At 37.7% G+C, this 24,259-nt stretch overlaps 1 protein-coding gene across 1 annotated transcript in view; it reads left to right on the forward strand.

Annotated features, from left to right (window-relative positions):
• Positions 1-24,259, forward strand: part of LOC150091215 (uncharacterized) — a 253,561-nt gene that overhangs the window by 71,324 nt on the left and 157,978 nt on the right. Inside the window, exons 3-4 of the mRNA XM_090374761.1 lie at positions 8,553-8,589; positions 17,146-17,208. Of these exons, the coding sequence (XP_090230887.1) occupies positions 8,553-8,589; positions 17,146-17,208 (100 nt within the window). The remainder of the gene's footprint in view (positions 1-8,552; positions 8,590-17,145; positions 17,209-24,259) is intronic.

Consider the following 24,259-nt stretch of genomic DNA (forward strand, 5'->3'; position numbering starts at 1 on the left):
AATGAATCAGAGATTCTTCAAGTTCCTCATCAGGTGTATAAGATTCGATTATCGAACAACCAGGGATGAGAGAAGGAAACATGATCACCTCACCACCATAAAAGATTTCAATGAATCTGTGGAAAACTGCAAGATGTGTTACTTGCCAGGTCAGAATCAAACTAATTATGAGAAATTAGAGGCCTTCAGAGGAAAATGCGGTTTCAAACTAATGTGAACCCAATAACACTGTTTTTTGATAATTCTTTTGAAGGCCTTGGAAGTTAATTTTTGCTGTATAACTAAGCTGTTTATCTCATTAAAAAGTGATTTTTATAATGGAGATTGTATTAGTTTTATATAGAATACTGAATACCATATTTTCCAGTGTATATCACGCACCTTTTTTCTTAAAAAAAGTCTCCCTAAAATTGTGGTGTGTCTTTTACACCGGAATAAAACATTAGAACATGATACAAATTTAAAAAAAGAGAGAAAAAAGATAATGTTGATGGTGCCACATTTTTAATTATCTTCCCTCCCAAATGTTGTTTAAAATTATAACTGATAATTATAAACATTAAAAAAAAACAAGAATGATAATTTATTTAACTTAGCTGGAAAAGCTGTTTCAATGGTGGTATGGTGGTGGAGTTGGAAGAGAACCCTTTACCTACCATCAAGATATCAGAACAACCTTCAGGATCTGGTTTTCTTTCTGATCGCTGCCTCTTGCTACTTATGATATAAAACTGTCCAGAGTGGTTTGTTGTGGCACCTTCTCTGGGGGTTTTTGAAATAACTTAACACCTGATCTTTAAATTTGTGGGTCATCAATTCCAGTGGTTTCAATATCTGCGTTTTTTATTACTGTACACACCCATTGTCCTCTTCACAATGTCCCACACAGCAAACATGTCCTTAATTTCTTGAGTTGTTGCTACGTGGTTACTCGTGTTCCTCATCTCCACTGTCATGCTTGCTCATCTGCTCTAATTCCTGAAACTCCTGTTGTCAACTCCCTTCCACAGTCCTCACTTAACTCCTCCACATCCTCCTCATCAATCTGAAGAGCCAAGGACTCACCAAGAGTGATAATTTCCTGCTCTAGAACACCTTCAGCTTCAAATCCTTCAAAATCATGGATGACTGAAGGCCACAAGTTCTTCCAGGCTGCATTGAGGCACTGAGCTGAAACTTCATTTCAAGAACTGACAATCATTTTTACACAGTCTAAGATGTTAAATGTGGTCTTTCAGAATGCCTTTAAGGTGGTGGCTCTGTCATTAGCATTAGTAGAGGCATTTGATGCAAGAAAGCAAGCTTATGCAGCATCAGCCAAAAAAAAAAAAAAAAAAAAACCCACTTCCACTTCACCCCTCTGTTCGTTCAAAATACCTGTCCAGCTGAGCTTTAAACTTATTTAGGCTATCAACCTCCACCACAAGGGATGGAAGTCTGTTCCACCAACCAACCACCCGCTGGCTAAAGGCAAATTTCTGCACATTTTTCCTACATCTGTCTTTCCTCAATTTGAATTTATGCCCTCTCAGGTGATTTTTCTGAGCTAGAGGAAGAATCCTATCAGCATTGAGCATGCTTAAACCATTCAAGGCTTTATACACCTCTATCAGATCACCTCGCTGGTGCCTAGTCTCCAGACACTGTAATTTGCAAAACTTAAGCCTTGCTTCGTAGGAGCACCCCTTTGTTCCATTCACTAATCTTGTTGCCCTTCTCTGTACTCGTTCCAGCAGCTCTACATCCTTCTTGAAATGAGGCCTCCAGACCTGTATACAGTACTCTAGGTGTGGCCTGACCATCGCCTTATACAATGGAATAATCACCTCCTTATCCCTGCTGGAAAAATTCCTGTATATCATTGACAATACTCCATGAGCTACTCTTGCAGCCCATCTGCACTGCTCGGAGAACTTCATATCTGCCTGCACAACCACCCCCAAGTCCCTTTCATTCTCTACCACTGTCAGTGTAGTACCACAGAATTGATACGTTGCTCTGGGGTTGCTGTTTCCCATGTGTAGTACTTTACATTTGTCAATGTTAAACTTCATTTGCCACCTCGAAGCCCATCTGCTCAACCTTTCCAGATCCTGTTGCAGCAGCATAGTGTCAGTAGTGTCCTTGACAACCCTGCCAACCTTTGTATCGTCTGCAAACTTGGACATTAAGCCCGATATACCATCATCAATATCATTTATAAATACAGAAAACAATAATGGACCCAACACTGAGCCCTGAGGGACTCCACTAATAACATCAGTCCACGATGAGCAGTGTCCATTGATTACCACTCTCTGTCTTCTCCTCCTCAACCACCCCTTTATCCATAGCAGCAATTTGCCTCCAATGTCACACTGCTCCAATTTGTGTAGCAGTCTTCCATGTGCAACAGTATCAAAAGCCTTTCTAAGATCCAAGTATATAATATCAAAGTTATTCCCTGCATCCAGTTCTTTTGTGACTGCATCATAGTATCCAATCAAGTTGGTCAGGCAAGACTTCCCCTTAACAAAACCATGCTGTGTCTGAGCTATAACTGAAGTCTTGTCTAGATGATCCTGCAGTGCTTCTTTAACCAGTGCCTCCATTAATTTTCCTGGAACAGAAGTTAAGCTCACAGGTCTATAATTACTTGTGTCAGCCTTTGATCCTCCTTTGTGAATTGGGGTCACATTTGCACATTTCCAGTCTATGGGTACCTCCCCTGAGTCCAAGGAAGCTCTCATAATTATGGCTAAGGGTTTGCTGCCTCCTTTAATATAACTGGATAGATCCCATCCACCCCGGGTGCATTTCTTGTGTTTATCGTCAACAGTTTCTCTTCACTTTACTCCCAGTTATTTCAAGATTCTGTAGCTTACTGCTAGAGTTGAATACACCTCTGGCATTCCCCTCGCTGAATAACTCCTCATGTGTGAATGTCGATGCAAAATATTCATTTAGTTTGTTAGCTACCTGAGCAGGATCATCAACACTTGACCCATCAATATCAAGTGGACCAATCTGATTCATCCCCTTCCTTCTAGAGTTTACATAAGTAAAGAACTCTTTGCTGTTTTTCTTTGCATCCCTTGCCAAGGATTTCTCGTAATCTGCCTTCGCCTGCCTAACCTCCTTTGTAACTTGGTTGCATATCAACTTGTATCTATCATAGGCTTCTGTGTTATGTGTTAATTTGTATGTATCCCATGCATTTTTCTTCTCTGCCATATGCCTCATTAGTTCATCTGACATCCATTTTGGCCTAAACCTTGAACAATATTTCTTAGTTGGTATGTAAAGCCTAGTAGCTTCCAAGATAAGTTCTTTGAATGCTTCCCATTTTGAATTTGCTGTTGGTAACATCATCAGTTGGTCCCACTGTATAGAATTTAAATACTGTCTCAGTCCATCGTAGTCGCCTTTACGGAAGCAATAGCCCTTCCCTTTACCCCTAATGGTAGTTACCTCTTTGAGTAAATCCCACTTCAGCACACTGTGATCACTGCCACCTAGTGGTTCATTTATCTGCAGATTCTTAATGCACGAAGAATCACTGATGATAATCAAATCAAGAGTATTACTCCCTCTTGTTGCCTCCCGAACATGCTGATGTAGAAAACAATCATCCAATAAATCCACAAAAGCCTTGCTAGTGTGTGAGTAACCAGCCCCCAAATTCCAGTCAATATCTGGGAAATTAAAATCTCCCATTATAAGACACTCTGATTTACTGGCCCACTCTATTTCCCTGTACAGTTCCTTATTATACTCATCAGAGTCATTAGGCCTATAGCACACTCCTACTCTCTATTTTGATCTCCCAATGTTTATGTCACACCAAACTGACTCCACACTGCACTGTCCAGCGATGTCGACTGGCTTCACTTGCTTGGTTTTTATGTGTTTCTTAACTAATAGCATAACCCCTCCCCCCTTCCTATCCTGTCTATCCTTTCTGTAGACGTTGTACTCCCCAAATTGCAGTTCTGCATCCCTTATATCTGTGTGACACCACGTCTCTGATATCCCAACAATATCTGCCTTCGATGTTTTGAGCAATACCTCAAATTCATCAAATTTATTTACTAAACTCCTAGCATTGGTGTACACGCAAGTATACCTGCACCTGTTTCTATTCTTAGCTACCCTAACACAACCCATGTGCTTACTTGTACCGCAATGGCTTCCAGCAGTCTCTGAAATACCATGCATCTTGTTTTTCAGGCTTCTGCTCATTCTAATAGAAGCAGTGCAAGAATCTCTTTCACCTCTGCCAGTGGCTACTGTCAATCTATTGGTCTTTGTCTCCCCCCAAACTAGCAGTTTTCCGACCCACCTAACACTGCCTCGATAGCATCAGCAAATATTCTTGCACCCTTTCTATTTAAGTGTATCCCATCCCTGTAGAAGCAATCTCTCCTGTTAACAAGTACAGCTCAGGCTGAAAAAAATTCTACCCCTTGAGCCTTGCACAATCTTTCCAGGGCTGAATTGATCGACAAGGCTCTCATCATATACTCCCTCCTATCGTGTCTGGGCAGAATTGCAGACACTTTCAAATTCAACCCTAATTCTCGGCTTTTGTTCAACAGTGACCTGTACTTGTTAAGTAATTCTGCCGGTCTCCTACTCTTAATATTATTAGTGCCAACGTGTACAACTATATCACCTTTTGTGCCCTTAAAAGATGATATTCGTTCTACAACGTCATCAACCTTTGCCCCTGGCAGACATACCCTGGTCCTGTTCCACCTAATTTTTTTACAAAGCATGTTCCCCGTTTCCCCGACTTCTGAAGTCTCTTCAAAGCACTTGGCAAGCATCTTCTTTGTGTAAATTTTTTTAAAGTTGGCAATCACTACTTACTGATCCATCAGCTGAAGCAGAGGGATGGTATTGGGTGGGAGAAATTGACAGTAATGAAGTCAAATTTGCTCCTCCAGAGATCGGGCAAGTTCAGAATCATGGCCTGGTGCATTATCCAAAATTAACAGTACCTTTAAAGGAAGCTTGTTCTTTTCTAAGTAACTTTTGACTGAAGGACAAAACACTTCAAATACCCATTCATTGAAGAGATACCTTGTCACCCAGGCCTTCTTGTTAAACTGCCAGAAGGCACCCAACCTGCCTTTGAATGACCTTTTGCTGTTTAAACACTCTTGGAGTTTGAGTGATAAACCAACATTGTCTTAAGTTTAAAATCACCAGAGGCTTTGGACTCCAATAGCAAAGTAAGCTTATTCTTCATAGGCTTATGTCCATGCAAAGAGGCCTCTTCTTTTGTAATGTATGCTTGTCTGTGCATTCTTTTCCAAAAGGGGACCTGTTTCGTCTGTATTAAAGACTTGTCAAGAAAGGTAACCCTCCTTCTCAAAAAGCTCTTGAAACTCCACCTTAAACTTTTCAGCTGTTTTCTGATCAGCACTGCAAGCCTCTCCATGCCTTATGACACTTTTAATATCAGACCATTTTTCTAAAATGGTTGAACCAACCTTTACTGGCTTTAAAGTCCCCATATCACTAGTTGAAGGTGTTTTAGCCTTAAGTCCTCAAAAATCTGCTTTGCACATTTTTAGGAAATGTGTCACCCTTCATTTTTCTTTTATCCACAGCAACAGAAGCCTTTCCATTTCTGCAATCAGTTCTCTGCCTTTTTGGACTGTATTAGATTCATCACTAACTTTTTTAAAGCTTTTTTTTTTTTTTTTTTTTTTTTAACTTTGGTAGAAATGATAGACTGGGTAAAACCATATTCATGCACCAATGAACTAATTTTAGCACCATGTTTTTTCACTATTTCTTGTTTAATTTTAATTGAAAATTTCTTCTTACTACGCTCTTTAGGGTCCATATTAACAGTTTACACAATGTTGTACGTTCAATACAGTCAATTTATGGAAAGTAGGCACAACACAAAAAATCACTTCAACTAAAGGATGCAAAAACAAAACATGGGGCCAACACGTTTACAAATGCTGCTATTGTCTGAGAAGAAGAACCACGTGGTTCAGTTGTAGATGATCATAAGTCCATCGTAAAGTGAAATTAGTAGGCACCGGTTGACATGATCACTGGTTAGTAGAATCAGCTGCTTTATAGAATAAAATTTCAATAAACCAATTCAAATCATTAAAATGCACTACACTTTCATTGTTATCATATGTTCAGTTATAAGAATTAATTTTGAATGCCTTTGTGATATTTTTCTGAAGCACATTTCTGGAAGTCACTACCATAAAACAATAAAAACAATTTGCAGTTTCCATTTTATTGGGCTTTATAGTGCAATCTATTATAAATGGGTAGCAAACTATCTTATTGCATTTACAATAATATTGATAGCTGTAATTCTGTGGATTTTTACGTTATTGTGGTGAAATGCATTTCCCCTTCACTGAAATCATATAAAAAACATAAATAAATTTTCAGAATCTTCCCTTCATTCCTGTTTTTTAAGCTTCATTTAAAAGAATTAAAATTCAATTCGCAAACATGATCACAATGTCCTGTGCTTCCTACATATCGTATAGTGAAAGGTATTTTATTATGGAGAGTCCATCGTAAAGTGATTTGATTATACAGTGAACCCATTGTAAAGTGGGGGTTCACTGTTGTATACCCTTCAAAGCCCAACAAATATGGACTCAATATATATGCCTTAGTAGATGCTGGGGTGCTGTACCCTTACAATCTTGGAATATATGCAGGGAAGCAACCTGATGGTACGTACCAAATCAGCAATAGACCAGCTGATATTGTCAAAAGACTGGCAGCACCCATCCATGGGACTGAATGGAACATTACAGCAGATAATCGGTTTACTGTGGCAGTTTGGTTTTGGAACTCAGAAAAAGGAAACTTATGTTTGAATGATAAAAAAAGAACAAACCACAACTCCCAATTGAATTTGTCAGCCAAGAACCGACCTGAAAAATTGAGTTTGTTTGGCTTCAGGGAAGAAGCATCAGTTGTTTCTATGTACCAAAGAAATCAGAGAATATCATCCTGATTTCCTCCTTGCATTTTGAGATGCCACTGACCGTGAAACATGATCAGCTGAAACCAGATTAGCAACATTTTATAATGCAACCAAGTCTGGAGTAGATACCGTGGATCATATGTGTGCGACTTACAATGTGGCAAGAGCTTGTTATCGTTAGTTGATGGTGATATTCTACACCATGCTAAACATTAGCAAAATAAATGCATGAGTGATCTATATGGGAAATGAAAGGGAAGTAAAAAGCCGCACTGTTCCTCCAGTAACTTTTTACAGAATTAGTGGCTGAGGAACTTTATTGGACGAGCCAGGTCCCTTGAGGTGTAACTTCCCTTCAACTAAACAAGAGTATTTAGCCGTCTACAAGTGAAAAATGGGAGAGCATTTGCAAGCAGTGACTAATTGTTGGCAAGCAACAAAGAGAACTAGACCTACAAGGTAAAAAAAAAGGTAAAGTGCAGCCATTATCAACCCACTGCAGGATGGAAGCCTCCTCAACAATTCATGCTGAGGGAAATGGACCATAGTCTGCCACGCTGGTCCAGTGCGGGTTGGCAGATCGACCGTATTCAGCAGTCAGGGGCTTGAACCCTGGTCTACTCAAAGAGCGTATGCTACTGCACTCCCGCTCCTGACCGCTCGGCTACGGAGGCCTCAAACAAGGTATTCTGCATAAATTATAAGCAATACCTCTGCTTAGAGCAATGCAGAAATGATTTGTGCATCATGCTCTAAAAAAGCAATGTTCCATGAACAAGATGACGAAACTTTTTTTATATAAAAATATTTTATATAAAAAAAATTATGTAAAAATAAAAAAAAATTATGTATAAATATTTGAAACTCTTGTATATGCTATTTTTGAATCAACTAGAGTGATTTTTAAACATATTTTTTGATATGAAACCTAATATGTGTCTGAGAGGTACATTGCGACCAACTATGTTCATTTTGCTGGTGCGTCCAACGAAGAGTTAATAATAATAATAGTCTAATAGTTGATAAGGCTGATGAGAGATGAAATGAAAGATTTCAAGCCATTTCATAATGAATATTATTTGAAACAACTTCCAAAACATTTATGTACATATGTGTATATATATATGTGCACTTTGGAAAGAGTCAAAACTTAGTTTCACATCAGTAATGAATGTTAATTCCCAGCAGATCAATTAAGTCTCTTTGGATGTTAATGTAGCTTCTCATCAGGAAGTTACGTTAGCATCAGGAGGAAGCCATTTTGTAATCCACTTGAATAGCATTAATACGCAGTGTTTTACCCTTCAGTGAAAGAAATTACTGGGCAAAAATAATGAAGTTAATATTCTGTGCTGTGCTACAAATGCTTTAAAATTGCCTGTGTTTTAGAAACCATCTATAAGTTTCTTTTCTGTTTTTTGAATAGCTTTGTCCCTGTTTTAAAATAAGTAGTTTGTCTCTGTGTTTTTGATATATAAATGGTGCTAGTAATATTTAAAACTTTAAAGTTTTGATATAAATCACTGTCAAATAAACTTCATGGTTTTTGAATTGCTATATACTTTTTTTTTTTTTTCCATTTTATTAGGAAGATTCTAAAAATACAGCCAAACAAGAAGAAAAAGGTAAGGATAGTGTTAATATTATTTTCAGAAACTAAAAACATTTTTATTTTTTTTACCATCATCATCATCAGCCATTTTCAATCCACTGCAGGATGAAGGCCTCTCCAGCAATTTTCCAGTTCCTTCTGTTTTGAGCACTGGCCACCCACAAACTCATGAATTTCATCTATCCATCTCCGCCTTTGTCTTCCAGGTTTTCTTCTAGCTCCTCTTGGATACCATTCTGTTATTTTCTTAGTCCATCTGTCATCATGTCTTCGAGCTATGTGTCCTGCCCAAGACCATTTTAGTTCTTTAGCTTTGATAAGAATGTCCTTTACTTGAGTTTGTTGCCTAATCCATGTGTTTCTCTTCTTATCTAACAGTCTGATTCCCAATATGATTCGTTCCATTCCTCGCTGTGTAGTTCTCAGCTTCTCTTCCATTCTTTTGGTGAGTGCCCAAGTTTCACTTCCATAAGTCATGGTGGGGAGTATACATTGGTTCATTATTTTACAGTTTCAGACAAACTGGGATATTGCTCTTCAGTATGTGACTATATTTCCTGAATGCTATCCATCCAAAATTTATTCTTCTCTTGACTTCCAGCCATTTATCGTTATTACAGCTAACAACTTGTCCCAGATAAGTATATGACTCCACCTTTTCAATTACTGCTCCTTCAATCATTATTTCCCTTTCTGTGGCATACTTGTTCATCATTACTTTTGTTTTAGCCATATTCATCTTTAGTCCAAAATCCTTACTAGCTGTGCATAACTGATTAAAATTTTCCTCTAATTCTTTGGGATCGTGGCTTATGATCACAATGTCATCTGCAAATCGTAAATAGTACACTCCGTTCACATTGACTCCTTTCTGCGACCAGTCTAATCTTCTGAAAGCTTCAAGGGCAGCAGTAAACATCTTCGGAGATATTGTGTCTCCTTGTCGAACTCCTTTCTCAATTTTAAATTTCCTACTGTCTTTGTCTAGTCTAATAAAGGAGGTAGCACTCTCATATATTTTGTTCAAAATCATAATATATGGGGTGTCAGTGCCTTGTCTTTCCAGTGCCCGAAACATTGCCTTATGCTGTATGGAGTCAAATGCTTTTTCATAATCCACAAATGCCAGGCATAATGGTGTTTTATATTCATTTGCTTTCTCCATTAGCTGTGATATTACGTGAAGGTGATCCATAGTTGAAAATCCTGTCCTAAAGCCAGCTTGCTCTTTCGGTTGATTCTTATCAAGTATTCTTTCTAATCTGTTTGTAATGACCCTTGTGAACAACTTGTAGATGTGGGATAACAAGCTAATTGGTCTATAATTTCCAATTTCTGATTTATCTCCTTTCTTATGCAGCAAAACTATGATTGCATTATTCCACTGCTTAGGCGTCACACCTTTTCTAATGCACTTTGTGAAGAGCCTTGCCAGTTTTTGTGTTATGTCTCTTCCTCCCAATTTTAACAACTCTACAGTAACTTCATCTTTCCCCAGGGCTTTCTGATTCTTCATTTTCTTCAATGCATGTTCTACCTCATCAGGAAGAATATTGGGTATGTCGTATGTGTTGTTACTTTGCAATCCATCTTCCCCACTGCTGGCATCATTCCCTTGCTCCTTGTATAATTCTCTATAGTAGTCTTCTGCTATTTGAATTATGCCTTCTCTGATGTTTATAAGTACACCATCGCTATTTTTCAGTTTTAGTATCATTTGTCTTTCTGTATTACTGCTCATGGGTGCTGATTTAAATCCTTTGTTTTCCCTTAATGCTTGTTCTATTTTTCTTGTGTTAAATCTTCTTATGGCCTCTCTGAGTCTCTTTCTAATGGCTTTGCATAACTCAGTATACTCAATTTTCTCCGTCAGTGTTTTTCTTGCTTTTCATTTGTCGTCTTCGGTTCATCACGGCAAGTGTTTCTTGACTAATTTTTTCTTATTTGGATTTCTTTTTCCCTATAGGTTTCTTCGGCTTTATCACTTTCAAAAAGTTGTAATATTCCGCGTCTATATCTTGGTCCTCAGCAGTCTGCAGAAGCTCAAACTTGTTCTTAAGTTCCAGTACATACTGCTTTTTCTCCTCTTCTGTTATCTCAAAGACCTTTGTATTATTTACTCGAGTCAGTTTTTTCCTTTCCTTTCCTTTCCTACCTCTATATCAAGTGTACATCTTACCATTCTGTGATCACTTCCAACATTTACCTTATTCAGGACGGTAACATCATTCACAATATATCTTCTGTTAGTGAGGATGAAGTCGATTTCATTAGTAGTTAATCCATTTGGACTCTTCCATGTCCACTTTCTGTTCACCCCTTTCTTGAAAAAAGTGTTCATTACTGACAGTCCTTGAGATTCTGCAAATTCCACAAGTCTTTCACCTCTTTCATTTCTTTCACCAATTTCAAAATTTCCTATAGTTCCCCTTTCTGCGCTGTTTTGTCTTTTTCCAACCTTAGCATTGAAGTCCCCCATAATAATAGTGTAGTGGGTTTTCTGCTCATCTAGAAGACTCAATTTCGGTGTACATTTCTTCAACCTCTTCATCATCATGGCTCGATGTTGGTGCATAAATCATTATAATCTTTAGCTTGTACCTCTTAGAAATCTTGAGTATTAGTCTTGACACTCTCGGTGATGTACGTTTGAATTCCAAAATGTTGTTTTTAAAATCTTTATGGACCGGAAACCCAACTCCACCTTCACATCTTTCACTGTTTCCATTGGTGTACAACAGATTTCCACTTGATCAACTTATAAGTGATTCATTTCTTCTACTTGTTTCAGCCAAACTGATGATATTCCAATTCACATTTTCTAATTCCTTTTCCAGCTCTAATATCCTGTCTTCACCTATGAGTGATCTTACATTATAACAGGCCAAGTTCAGTTTCCGTGCATGGCAGCCTGGTCGTACCCAGAGATTCTTAGCACCCTCTGCTTCCACTCTGATCCTCTCGCTGCTGTAAGAGGGAGAGTGAAAGCTGCTGGGGACTGAGGGCCATTTGTTTCATAATGCTTTCATATTCTGGAGGGTTTGGTCTTTTCCTCTTCACGCTGACCAGGCGTCTTGAAGAGAACCACTCTACACGTTCGTTGCCACCTAAGTGACGTAACGGCATACCATTGAGAAGGTGTGCATGAGTGGATTTTAGGGAGGCAGGTCAACCGGACTTCTCCTAAATCTTCTGTAATAGAGAGAGAGAGAGAGATATTGGATCCATCAGTGTTTTAGGCTGAGTGTCTGATAACACACAGGATACCTGTTCCCCTCTTTTTTTTTACCATTTGGTGATAACTGTACATTTGTCTTTTACGCCCAACAATAACCTGGCAGTCAACCTTAGATAATATTGAATTACATAGGCTCCATTGTTTTTCAGTTAAAGTCTGAATAATGATTTAAAATTTTGAAACATCTAAAAAGGGGATAAAAAATTATCTGCTTAAACTCAGGTAATGATTATGTGATGATAATGATATTTCCAAATGCCATTATTTTTTTTGTGCAAAAAATGTTTTCTAAAACTTATAAAGTATTTCTTAGCGTTTTTTTTTTTTTTTAGAAAAATGGTATTATTTCATTCAGTAATGTGAAATGACCTATGGTAGCAGGAAGTAATTTTTTTGAAGATTCAGCAATTAACAGATCTGCAATAAGAAAGGTTATGGGAAAAGATTGACTACTAATTTTTCCAGATGTGAATTATATCATTGAATTTTAGAGTTTGGATTTTTGTAAGAGTATTTTTTTTACGTTGAACTTCATGCTTTACTGGAATTTTTAATCAGATTATTAGTTGGAGTTTTTGTCAAGTTCCCAGCTTTTAATATTTGATTTAATTTAGTATTCTTCTAGTGAACAAAAGAATAAAAAAAATATTCATGCCTGGGAATTCACCATTTAATTTTTTTTTGAATAAATCACAAAAAAATGTTGAAAATTGGGAACGTGAATAAAAACTGTGCTTTTAATTCTGACACTTAGGAGTAAAAGTGTCCAAAGCTATTGGATAATATTTAAACATAAGTTTTGTCTAAAAAAAAAAGTCAGATTTCAAGGAGGAAATCTAATGGCATTCAAAATTCTACAGAAAATTCATACAGGTGTGGTAGAGTGGTGTAAGTAATCAGAAAAGCCACTAAATGTTTTGTACCAACTACAATATACAAAGGGTACTAGGAAAGTTTTGCAGTACAGCTTTGTTTATTTAATTTTTTCAAAGTAATTTCCTCTACATTCAATACACCTCTCCATCCTCCGAAACCAATCTTTAAACCAGTTCTGCCAAGTTTCACTAGGGAGTAAAGCACACTCGTCCCAAGCCCGTAGAAGGTCCTCATCACTGGAAAACCGCCTCCCTTTTAGCTTCATTTTCACATGCGGGAACAGTGCAAAGTCGCAGGGAGCAAGGTCTGGACTGTAGGGAGGGTGCTCGAGAAGTTTCAGTCCTGTCGTGGTCAAATATTCGGTGCAGGCTTTGGCGCGGTGAGCTGGGGCATTATCGTGATGGAGGTATCAGGTGTCCATTCTTGACTTTGGCCGCAGGTTCTTCATAGATCCAATGACTTTAGGCAGGCAGGCATTGTTCAGTATACCACTTAGCTGTGACTGTCTTCTGCGTGTCCAAAACGACACATTCCACAATTCCACTCGATTTGAAAAATACAGCTATCATTTTCTTCTTTACAGATCGGGATTTTCTGACAATTACGGGTGTGTCGTCATCATCAAAGACACAAACTTTATTTTGAGCCTTGGTCGGCAGATCGTAATAGTACAGCCAAGTCTCGTCACCTGTCACGATGTTGTTCACATACCGAGATTGTCCCTTATCAAACTTTTTTAACATTTCTCGGCACCAAGTCACACGTCGTGTCATCTGCTCTTTAGTCAGTTGATGCGGCACCCAGAGAGAACAAAGTTTCTTCACGTGCAAATGATCTTGCAGAATCGAACGAATTGCTGGTGCATTTAGGCCTAAAGTATCCTCTATCTGTTGGTAGGTCACTCGCCTGTTTTCGCCAAGCATTTTCCTCACAGCAGTAACGTTTTCCTCCGTAACTGACGTTCGTGGCCTTCCCGGCCTCTCAGAATCCTCCAGAGTGAAATTTCCCCTTTGGAATTCTCTATACCACCTGAATATCGTTGTACGATGTGGACAATCATCATCTAGTGCAAGAGTCATTTCTTCTAAGCACTGGTCTATGGTTAAACTACGCACAAAATTATACCGCAAAACTGTCCTTATCTCATTTCGTGACCACGATGCCATCGCAAGCACTTTACACTCTCACTACTAATGAATAACTGAGCCCATCGACTTGGCGCGGCGGCTACTATGCGCGTATGAACATGTCTCAACATGCAGCAACAAGCAGCTTCCTGTGATTCGTTGTTGCGTCATATTGCAAAACTTTCCTAGTACCCTTTGTATTGTTCAAGGTTTAGACCTAAATGTGTGTTGGATGAACTGTGATAACCTTGGTAGACAAAAAATGCATGGGATGCTTATAAACTATCACTGGATACATTGTCTTACAATAAGTATAAAGTTACTTGGGTAGTTAGCATTAGCATTGGTAAAGGCATATGATGCAAGAAAGCAAGCTTATACAGCATCAGCCAAAAAAAAAAAAAAAACCCCTTCTCATTTTGCCCATTCACTTGCTCCAAATGTTTGCTAGCCATGAATCTATTTAAGCTATCAACTTCTACAACGACAGATGGAAGTTTGTTCCAGCAATCAACCACCCTCTAGCTAAAGGCAAACTTCTGCACATCTATCCTACAACTCTCTTTCCTCAATTTGAATTTATGCCCTCTCAGGTGATTATTCTGAGCAAGAGGAGGAATCCCATCAGCATTGAGCAAGCTAAAACCATTCAAGGCCTTATACACTTTAATCAGATCACCTCGCAGGTGCTTAGTCTCCAGACACTGTAATTTGCAAAACTTAAACCTTTCTTCCTAAGAGCAACCCTTTGTTGTTCCATTCACTAATCTTGTTGCCCTTCTCTGTACTTATTCCAGCAGCTCCACGTCCTTCTTAAAATGAGGCCTCCAAACCTGTATACAGTACTCAATGTGTGGCCTGACCATTGCCAATATACAAGAGGATAATCACCTCATCTCTGCTATAAAAATTCCTGTAAATCATTGACAAGACACCGAGCTACTCTTGCAGACCATCTGCACTGCTCAGAAAACTTCATATCTGACTGCACAATTACCCCCAAGTCCTTTTCATTCTCTACCACTGTGAGTGTAGTACCACACAGTTGATACGTTACTCTGGGGTTACTGCTTCCCATATGCAGTACTTTACATTTGTCAATGTTAAACTTCAGTTGCCGCCTCTGAGCCCATCTGCTTAACTTTTCTAGATCCTTTGCAGCAGCGTACTTAGGAAGGCTAAGGTAGATTATGAGAAGTCTTTGGGTTAGAATGCACAGAAAAGCAGCAATGAATTCTTTGCATATGTTAATAATAGAAGTAAGGGTAACTGGTCCAATTGGTATGACTGTTCATGATCCTCTACAGATTTCTGGTAAACTAAATGAATATTTGCCATTTATATTCACATGAGGCTAGCAGAAATCTGTCTAATACTGATTGAGAGCTAAATGATATAATAACACAGAGTAAGGTGATAGAGAAATTGCTACAGTTAAAAGCGAACTAAGCATCTTGGGCTGTTGCATCTATCCAGTTTGTTAAAAGAAGTTGCTGAAGAGGTAGTTAAACAGTTAACTGTAATTCCAAGAGAATCCCTAGATACCTTCAGGTTGGAGATGTGCAGATACACCTCTTGTTTACAAGGATCATTCAGAGGGTGAAGTGAGTAACTAAAGACCTTAAGTTTAACCTTTGTACCAGGGAAAATAATGGAATCAATCATTAAAGAAAATTATTTCCTTTAACAGCATGGATTTGTTAAAGGAAGATCATTCTCAGGATGTAACAAAGAAACTGGGTGTAAAAAATAATTGTCGTCATATACTTGGATTTCGGTAAAGATTTTGATACTTTCATCCGCGTGAAAGACTGCTGTACCAGTTGGAGCAGTGTGGCATTGAGGGTAAGTTACTGCTCTGGATAATTGCATGATTAAGTGGCAGAAGAATGAGGATGGTTATTAGTGGGCACTATTGTCTTTGAATAACATTATTAGTGGAGTCCCTCAGGAGTTCGGTGCTGGGCCCTTACTGTTTTCATTATTTATTTATTAATAATGAAGGCATATTAAGGCATTAAGTTTGCATATGATAGAAATGGGCACATTCGTTAATGAGAGTAATCAGTGTATGGTACTTCAAGAGGATTTATATAAGCACAGCAAATGGGCTGAAAAATGGCAGTGTAGGTTTAATAGTAATAAATGCAAAGTATTACATTTGAGTAGTAGTAATACCAGAATTACATACCATCTTGATGGTAACAAACTTTAAGGTATCTGAATATGAAAAATAGGGGTAACTGTACAGGATGACATGAAATTCTTTTGGCATTTCAGACAAGCCGCTGGAACCACTCATTGGGGATTCTATTAATATTATACAGGAACGTTGCTAGCAGGGACAAAGAGGTGATTATCTGGATTATAGCATACAAATTTGGCTGTATTCCAAACAAGATTAGCTGAAACACAGAAAGATTTTCTTACCTAGAAAAGCTGGGATTTTATAAATTGCAGTCTAGAAGCTAGGTATCATATCTGCTTGTCGTATGCAGTTTTAAAAGGGTAAACTAAATGCTAATTACATTTTTATTCTTTCTTAGATGAAATATATATAAGGTGGGAAACAAATTTAAATTGAAAAGAGGGTGATTGCAGAATAGATGCATGGAAATCTGCATTCAGCCAAAGAGTAATCAATTCTTGGAGTATACTTCCACTTAGTATTGTGGTGGCAGATAACTTGAATAAATTTACGATAGGTTTTAACAAATTATTGGAAATTATTTTTATTTTATTTATTTGTTTTATTTTTTGCTGGTACTGTATAAGTTTTGCTTTCTTGCGTCATATTGCCAATACCTAATACTAACAGCTAGTGAGAGATATATGTAACAGTGTGATTGTTAATAGATCATCCAGTTATGCCATAGTATGCTTTGATTAATAGTGGGAGGTGCTACTTTAGGTAGCTGTGGCAGAATTTTTTTCAGGGTTTGAATCTTAAAATGATAGTTTGAAATTGTGTGTACATGAATTTTTTGAATAAAAATTAATACGGGAGAAATGTTAAATTTCACACTGTTGTTGCTTTAAACATAATGTTCTCATAGAATTAAACTGTCTTAACAGAATAGCTCTCTATTTGAGAGCCTTTTGCTGTTAACACAACTTTCTTGTATCAATATGCTAAAATATATTTTGTCTGATGAATTTTAACTTATTTGTTTGTTATAGTTATGATTGTTTTTACTAATCATGTGCCATTGGATCTAAGAATATTTCTAAAATTGTTAAAAAGGTTTAATTAATATTTCAAATATTTGTATTGGTTATTTTCATATATTTTATTATTTCTTATCTGTTTCTACACCCCCCCCCCAAGGTTTTTGGCAAGGAATTGCAAAATTGCAGGCTAAGTTAGACAACACAGTGGAACCGCTAATTGGTAAGTAAATCACTGTTTATTAATTGAAAATACTTAGTATTCTCATTACTTCATTGATGAACTATCAAAACCAGGAAGTGGCACTTCCTGGTTTTGATAGTTCAGCTTTAATTTGAAACAAAAGGAAAAAGCACCTCCCACCCCTCCTCTTTCCAACAGAAAACATTTTATCTATTCTACTGAAAATTTAGAATTTGCAATTCAAAATTTTTTCCATTATGACAATTGTGAAATGATTTTAAAAAGTGTGGCTTTCCACATCATTTAAAATTACTTTGAAACTCCATGAAACTTTACACGTATATCAAAATTTGTTTTTGTCATGATTGTAAACGTTCAGTCTATCTTACTGTGGATCAATTAACTTTTGTCCCTCACTTGAACTTTAAATTCATGTGAGGTAGAAAATTTCATCCTTCAGCAGAAAGGAAGTGCTTCCAGCAGGAAGTTAATATAGTTTGGCAAAGTAGATGAGAGAGTTCTGTGGAGGGGGGGGAAATCATCCACAGATTTATTCCTAATGTACTGACACTCAGTACATCAGGAATAAATCTCAAAATAGACTTGCACATCCTGGCCCAACCCATCCCATGTGCCATAAAAACCAAACCAAAATAAATCTCAATCCATTCTCTATTGTGATGAGCAGAGATTAAGATCCAGATTGACCTCTCTTATAATCCAGTTCTTTGTTCTTGTGGGGATAAAAGCACATTATTTTTTCTTGTCTGTTATATAGTAGTAGTAGAGGCATGTGATGCAAGAAAGCAAACCTATGAGTTCATGTAGAATCAGCCACAAAAAAAAAAAAAAAAAAAATTCCATCAAAAAGTTTGTCCAGTTCTTCCTTGAATTAATTTAAGCTATCAACTACCTGCTGGCTAAAGGCAAATTTTTGCACATCTATTCTACAACTGTTTTTCCTCGATTTTAATTTATGCCCCCTCAGGTTCGTAATCTGAGCAAGCAGAAGAATCCCATCAGAATTCAATGTGCTCAACCCCTTCAAGGCCTTATACACCTCAATCAGATCACCTCAGCAGGTGCCTAGTCTCCAGCTGCTGCAATTTACAGAACTTAAACCTTTCTTGGTGAGAGAACCCCTTTGTTCTGCTCACCAATCTTGTTGCCCTTCTCTGTATTCACTCAAGCAACTGTACATCCTTCCAAAAATGAGGCTTCCAGAGCTGTACGCAGTACTCAAGGCATGCCCTCACCGTTGCTTTATACAAAGGGATAATCATATACATTTCCCTACTAGCAAAATTCCCGTATATCATTGACAAGATCCCATGACCTGCTCTGGCAACCTGTCTGGACTGCTCAGAAAACTTCATATCTGACTGTACAATTACTCTCGGGTCTTTTTCATTTTCTACCACCCTAAGTGTAGTACCACACAGTTGGTATGTTTCGCTGGGATTACTTTTACCCATATGCATTTGTCAATGTTAAACTTCATTTGCTACTTCCCAGCCAATCTGCCCAAATTTTCTAGATCCTGTTGCTGCCATTACAGTCATTATTAACTCTGCCAACCTTTGTATTGATTTAAGGCAAAGAATGTGGAATCAAGTGGTGTCATTCAAGATTTAAGTTTAGTTGTTTGAGAGAAGTTTTTAAGAGGAGATATTGTTATACTTTAATTAAACTGAAATATAGAGATCTAGTGATATTTTTCTATCACCCTGGTTTTAAATTATTTAATGATGTATACAAAGGGTACTAGGAAAGGTTTGCAATACAGCTTTATTTATTTAATTTTTTCAAAGTAATTTCCTCTACATTCAATACACCTCTCCATCCTCCGAAACCAATTTTTAAACCAGTTCTGCCAGGTTTCACTAGGGAGTAAAGCACACTCGTTGTTCCAAGCCCGTAGAAGGTCCTCATCACTGGAAAACCGCCTCCCTTTTAGCTTCATTTTCACATGCGGGAACAGTGCAAAGTCGCAGGGAGCAAGTTCTGGACTGTAGGGAGGGTGCTCGAGAAGTTTCAGTCCTGTCGTGGTCAAATATTCGGTGCAGGCTTTGGCGCGGTGAGCTGGAGCATTATCGTGATGGAGGTACCAGGTGTCCATTCTTGACTTTGGCCGCAGGTTCTTCATAGATCCAATGACTTTAGGCAGGCATTGTTCAGTATACCACTTAGCTGTGACTGTCTTCTGCGTGTCCAAAACGACACGTTCCACAATTCCACTCGATTTGAAAAATACAGCTATCATTTTCTTCTTTACAGATCGGGATTTTCTGACAATTACGGGTGTGTCGTCATCATCAAAGACCCAAACTTTGTTTTGAGCCTTGGTCGACAGATCGTAATAGTACAGCCAAGTCTCGTCACCTGTCACGATGTTGTTCACATACCGAGATTGTCCCTTATCAAACTTTTTTAACATCTCCCGGCACCAAGTCACACGTCGTGTCATCTGCTCTTCAGTCAGTTGATGCAGCACCCAGAGAGAACAAAGTTTCTTCACGTACAAATGATCTTGCAGAATCGAACGAATTGCTGGTGCATTTAGGCCCAAAGTATCCTCTATCTGTTGGTAGGTCACTCGCCTGTTTTCGTCAAGCATTTTCCTCACAGCAGTAACGTTTTCCTCCGTAACTGACGTTCGTGGCCTTCCCGGCCTCTCAGAATCCTCCAGAGTGAAATTTCCCCTTTGGAATTCTCTATACCACCTGAATATCATTGTACGATGTGGACAATCGTCATCTAGTGCAAGAGTCATTTCTTCTAAGCACTGGTCTATGGTTAAACCCCGCACAAAATTATACCGAAAAACTGTCCTTATCTCATTTCATGACCACGATGCCATCACAAGCACTTTACACTCTCACTACTAATGAATAACTGAGCCCATCGACTTGGCGCGGCGGCTACTATGCACGTATGAACATGTCTCAACATGCAGCAACAAGCAGCTTCCTGTGATTCATTGTTGCGTCATATTGCAAAACGTTCCTAGTACCCTTTGTATATAGTACAGTGTAGATGTATATATAGTGTCATTAGCATATACATTTTACTTATGTGATGTAAATATTGTATATAGGTGCGCTATGTTGTATTGTTTTAAATTGGAGTTTTGAGTAAAATTTCTATATTAGTACTGTTATGTTTTTTAATAGATCCGTAAGTGTATAAGAAGTTTGAGAATAATGTATATAATATTATACAGATTTATGTATATAGTGTTTTATTTATACAAAGTTTTAAGATGGTACACTTAACTGACATGAAGAAATGAGTGACCTGCCTCCCATTGGTTAGGTCAGGAAATTCAGGCATTGAGGTTTAACTTTTAAATAGTGTCTGGGGCTAACTAGTTGTATTTTGTTAGGTTGAGCAGTGATTTTGACTAACCTCAAATTGACTAACCGTTTTTGACTAACCTCAAATTTCTATGGCACGTAGTGCCATAGAAATTTGAGGTTAGTCAAAAACGATCTACCCACAATGTTCAGTTATTGTCTGGACATTGTGAGTAGATGTCTGGTAACCGAACAAGTTAGTGCATAGCATCATGGTAAATCTGTAAATTTGTGGTAAATCACCGTAGTAGGTGAAATGGCATCGTTTTTGTTATACCTCATAATGTGAATGCCTTCACAATGAGTTGCCCTGATGTTGTGCACTACCTTGAATAAGCAATGCTTCACAAGTGGAGAAGACTAATGTTACTTATTCTTGGCTGATACCACCACCCAGACAGCCGTTTCAAGGCTTTTTGCCTCTCATCAATGTGTGGGTAGGTAGCCTGGTGTTTCAATAAGTGACAACCTAGTTATGCAGTATAACTCCACAATATGACAGATGCTAAATGGTCTGCAAAAGTATAGACCAGCGGTTCTCAAACTGTGCGTTACGATGCCCTAGGAAGGTGCCTTAATTTACCGGGGTGTCGCAAATGATGTAATAGTTTATATAAGATTTCCATGGCAAATATTAAAAATGTATTAAGAATTATTTTTTTTTACTATTAGGTATCTACTACTATTTGATCTGTATTATTAATGTAAATAATTATAGAAAATATTTGGGGTATTTTTGACGAAGAGAATGCATCATGTTCCCTGACCATATTCTAACTGTATTATTATTTCATGTTTTAACATCTTAAAAATAAGAAATTGCACAATTATAGATGTTTTACTTCAAGGGTGGTGCCAGGAAAATTTTACAGGTCAAGGGAGGCGTGGGCTCAGAAAGTTTTGAGAAATGCTGGTAGACTAAAGAGATATGGCTAAAACCCTTAAACTATGGGAAATTCACTAATTGAACAAGTTTGTGCATAGCATAATATTAAATCACCAAAGTAGGTGAAATGGTATTGTTTTTGTTATTTCTAATACAGTCGGTCCTCGTATAACACGTGTTTACATTACACGAATTCGATCATACACGATTTATAAATAGGGTAACGTTATCTTATATAACACGAACCGAATTCGCCTTTGTGTTTACAAGAAATGGCAGTGGAACGCGGAATCACCCCAAACAAACGCAACACGATAGGAATGAAGAAGATTCTGAAAATGTATTTATGTGTTTTATATCAGTGAAGGGGAAACACATTTCACCATAATAACGTAAAAACCAACACAATTCCAGCTATCGATATAATCGCAAATGCAATTAGGTAGAGTTTACTACCAGTTTATAACAGATTCCACTAGCAGAAACGAAACTGGAAATTGTTTTATGGTAGTAACCCCCAGAAATGTGCTTTAGTAAAATGTGGGGTGTTAATAGTGTATCTCGGCCTTTACGGTGTTGTTTATTCAGTTGCTATACGCGCGCAGCTTTGTTTATGTGTATTAAGCGTGCCTCCTCGTTTTGTAATTGCGCTTTATTCCCTAAAAATTAGTAAAATACTTAAAAGGTGTGAAAAGGAAACGTCCTGGCGAAGACACTGCAGATTCAGAGAGAGAGAGAAAAAAAAAAGAAGCAATATCGATAAACAGAGGCGGACTGGGTCAAAAATTCTTACCCGGGAAAATTTATAGTGGCCTCATACTACGGTTTTTGGCCAAAAGCACACCGGTCTCCGGCCCACCGGGATTTCCTGGGTAAGGCTTATGGCCAGTCCGCCTCTGTCGATAGAGAAAAAAATATGAAATTATGAAACGCTTTGAGCGAAATGAAAGACCATGTGATATTGCACGTGCTACAGACCTAAATGAGGCAACGCCGAGAATTACAAAGAATGCGGAGAAAATAAAAACAACTTTCATAGCGGGAACAACTCAAAGTGTAATTAAAATCCATTAGGTTAAGACACAAGAATTGGAAGAGATGGAACGGCTGTCATCTGTTTGGATAGAAAATCAAACAAAAAACAAGTTTGCTTATGATAGAAGCAAAAGCATTAGCAATATTTTATTACGTAATAGTCGTAATAAAATACGTAAGTATTTTATTACGACTATTTTATTTAATATAAGAAATTTTTTACGAATAAAATACGTATTTTATTCGTAAAAAATACTTTTTTAGTATTAAAAAATACTAAAAATACTTTATTATAATATAATAAATAATAAAAAAATATTTATTTTTTATTATTTATTATATTATAATTAAAAAATATTGTATTTTTTATTACGTATTTTATAACGATTAAAATTACCCGATTATTTATTGTGTTTGGTAATGTTTTGGTTCCAAATGTATGTTCAATCTTGGGTGATCGGCACCTAACCCCACTTTTCCCATAGGGCCTGTTGTTTATATTGCACGATTTTGCATTGCACGAGGTTTTCTAGGAACACAACTATCGTGCTATACGAGGACAGACTGTATTGTGAATGCTTTACGATTTGCCCTGATATTGCACTACCTCGAATAAGCAGTGCTTTTCTCCAGTGGAGAAGACTAATGTTACTTATTCTTGGCAAAAATACCACCACACAGACAGCCATTTCAAGGCTTTTTTTGACAGTGAATTTAATATTTTTAAGGGCACAAATGGTGATTCTATTATTTATTTAACAAGTAATGAGTAATGTTGAGAAAAGGTCACAAATTAGGAATAAATTTGAAAGTGTCTGCAATTCTGCCCAGACGCAATAGGAATATAGTGCATAATGTATAGAGTTAATTGTAATGTATCTCTGAGGTTCCTCCCCAACTCCACATCAAGCAATGTGATGAATACAAAACATTGTAAAGGCAATTTATGTAGGTTAGTGTATGGTTGTGTTGTTTATCTGGCCTCTTAGCCTAGGTGCCTGTGTTTTCACATTAAAGCTTCTAGTTTACTGTCCAGCACCACAAGGAGGGCGGCACAGTAGAGAGTATAAGCACTGGCAGTGTGAACCCTGTGGTAGCCAAGGCTACAAACAGGGAGGGGCCCAATAAAAGGGGGGGGATGGTAGGATAGAGAGGTGCAGAGGTGAAAAGGACTTCTCAAGTCAGCATGCCCATCCTACTCTGGGGTGGGAGTTGACAGGTAGCAGTGGGGTTACCCACTAGGCAAAGGGGTGAGGGGTGCCACCCAAGTTGAGGGAAAGGGTAGGGAGTGAGAGATCAACCAACCCAGGTGGTAGGAATGAAAGAACATAGAGAAAGAACCAATGTGGGAGAGACATTTGGTTCACTTATAATCCACATTCACACTCCACTTCCATTCTATTTTTAGAAGGATGTAAATCTGTTGAAACACGTGCAGAGAGGAGCATCAAGCATAGTCAGTGACATAACAGGGTACACTTACCAAGAAAGACTTGATTTATGTAAATTGCAGCATCTGGTAATTAGGATATGGTAAATGTAAGGGGAGAGACATGATTAATGTGTCTAAGGCCTTAAGGTTGTTGAGTAAATGAAATGCTGATGGTATTCTATGCCTTTTAGGATGACACATAAGGAGAAAAGTTTATTTTTGTGTGTCATCCTAAGGGGACAAAAATTTAAATTAGAAAAGGATAATTGCAGGACAGATCTGTGTAAATTTACTTTTAGGCAGAGTATTCAACACCAAGTACTTGCGCATTGTAGAATTAGACAGCTTGCATAAATTTACAGGAAGGCTTGGCAAACGAAG

Source organism: Mastigoproctus giganteus, chromosome 1 (assembly GCF_048544385.1).
Source record: "Mastigoproctus giganteus isolate SK-2022 chromosome 1, ASM4854438v1, whole genome shotgun sequence".
Lineage (NCBI taxonomy): Eukaryota > Metazoa > Arthropoda > Arachnida > Uropygi > Thelyphonidae > Mastigoproctus > Mastigoproctus giganteus.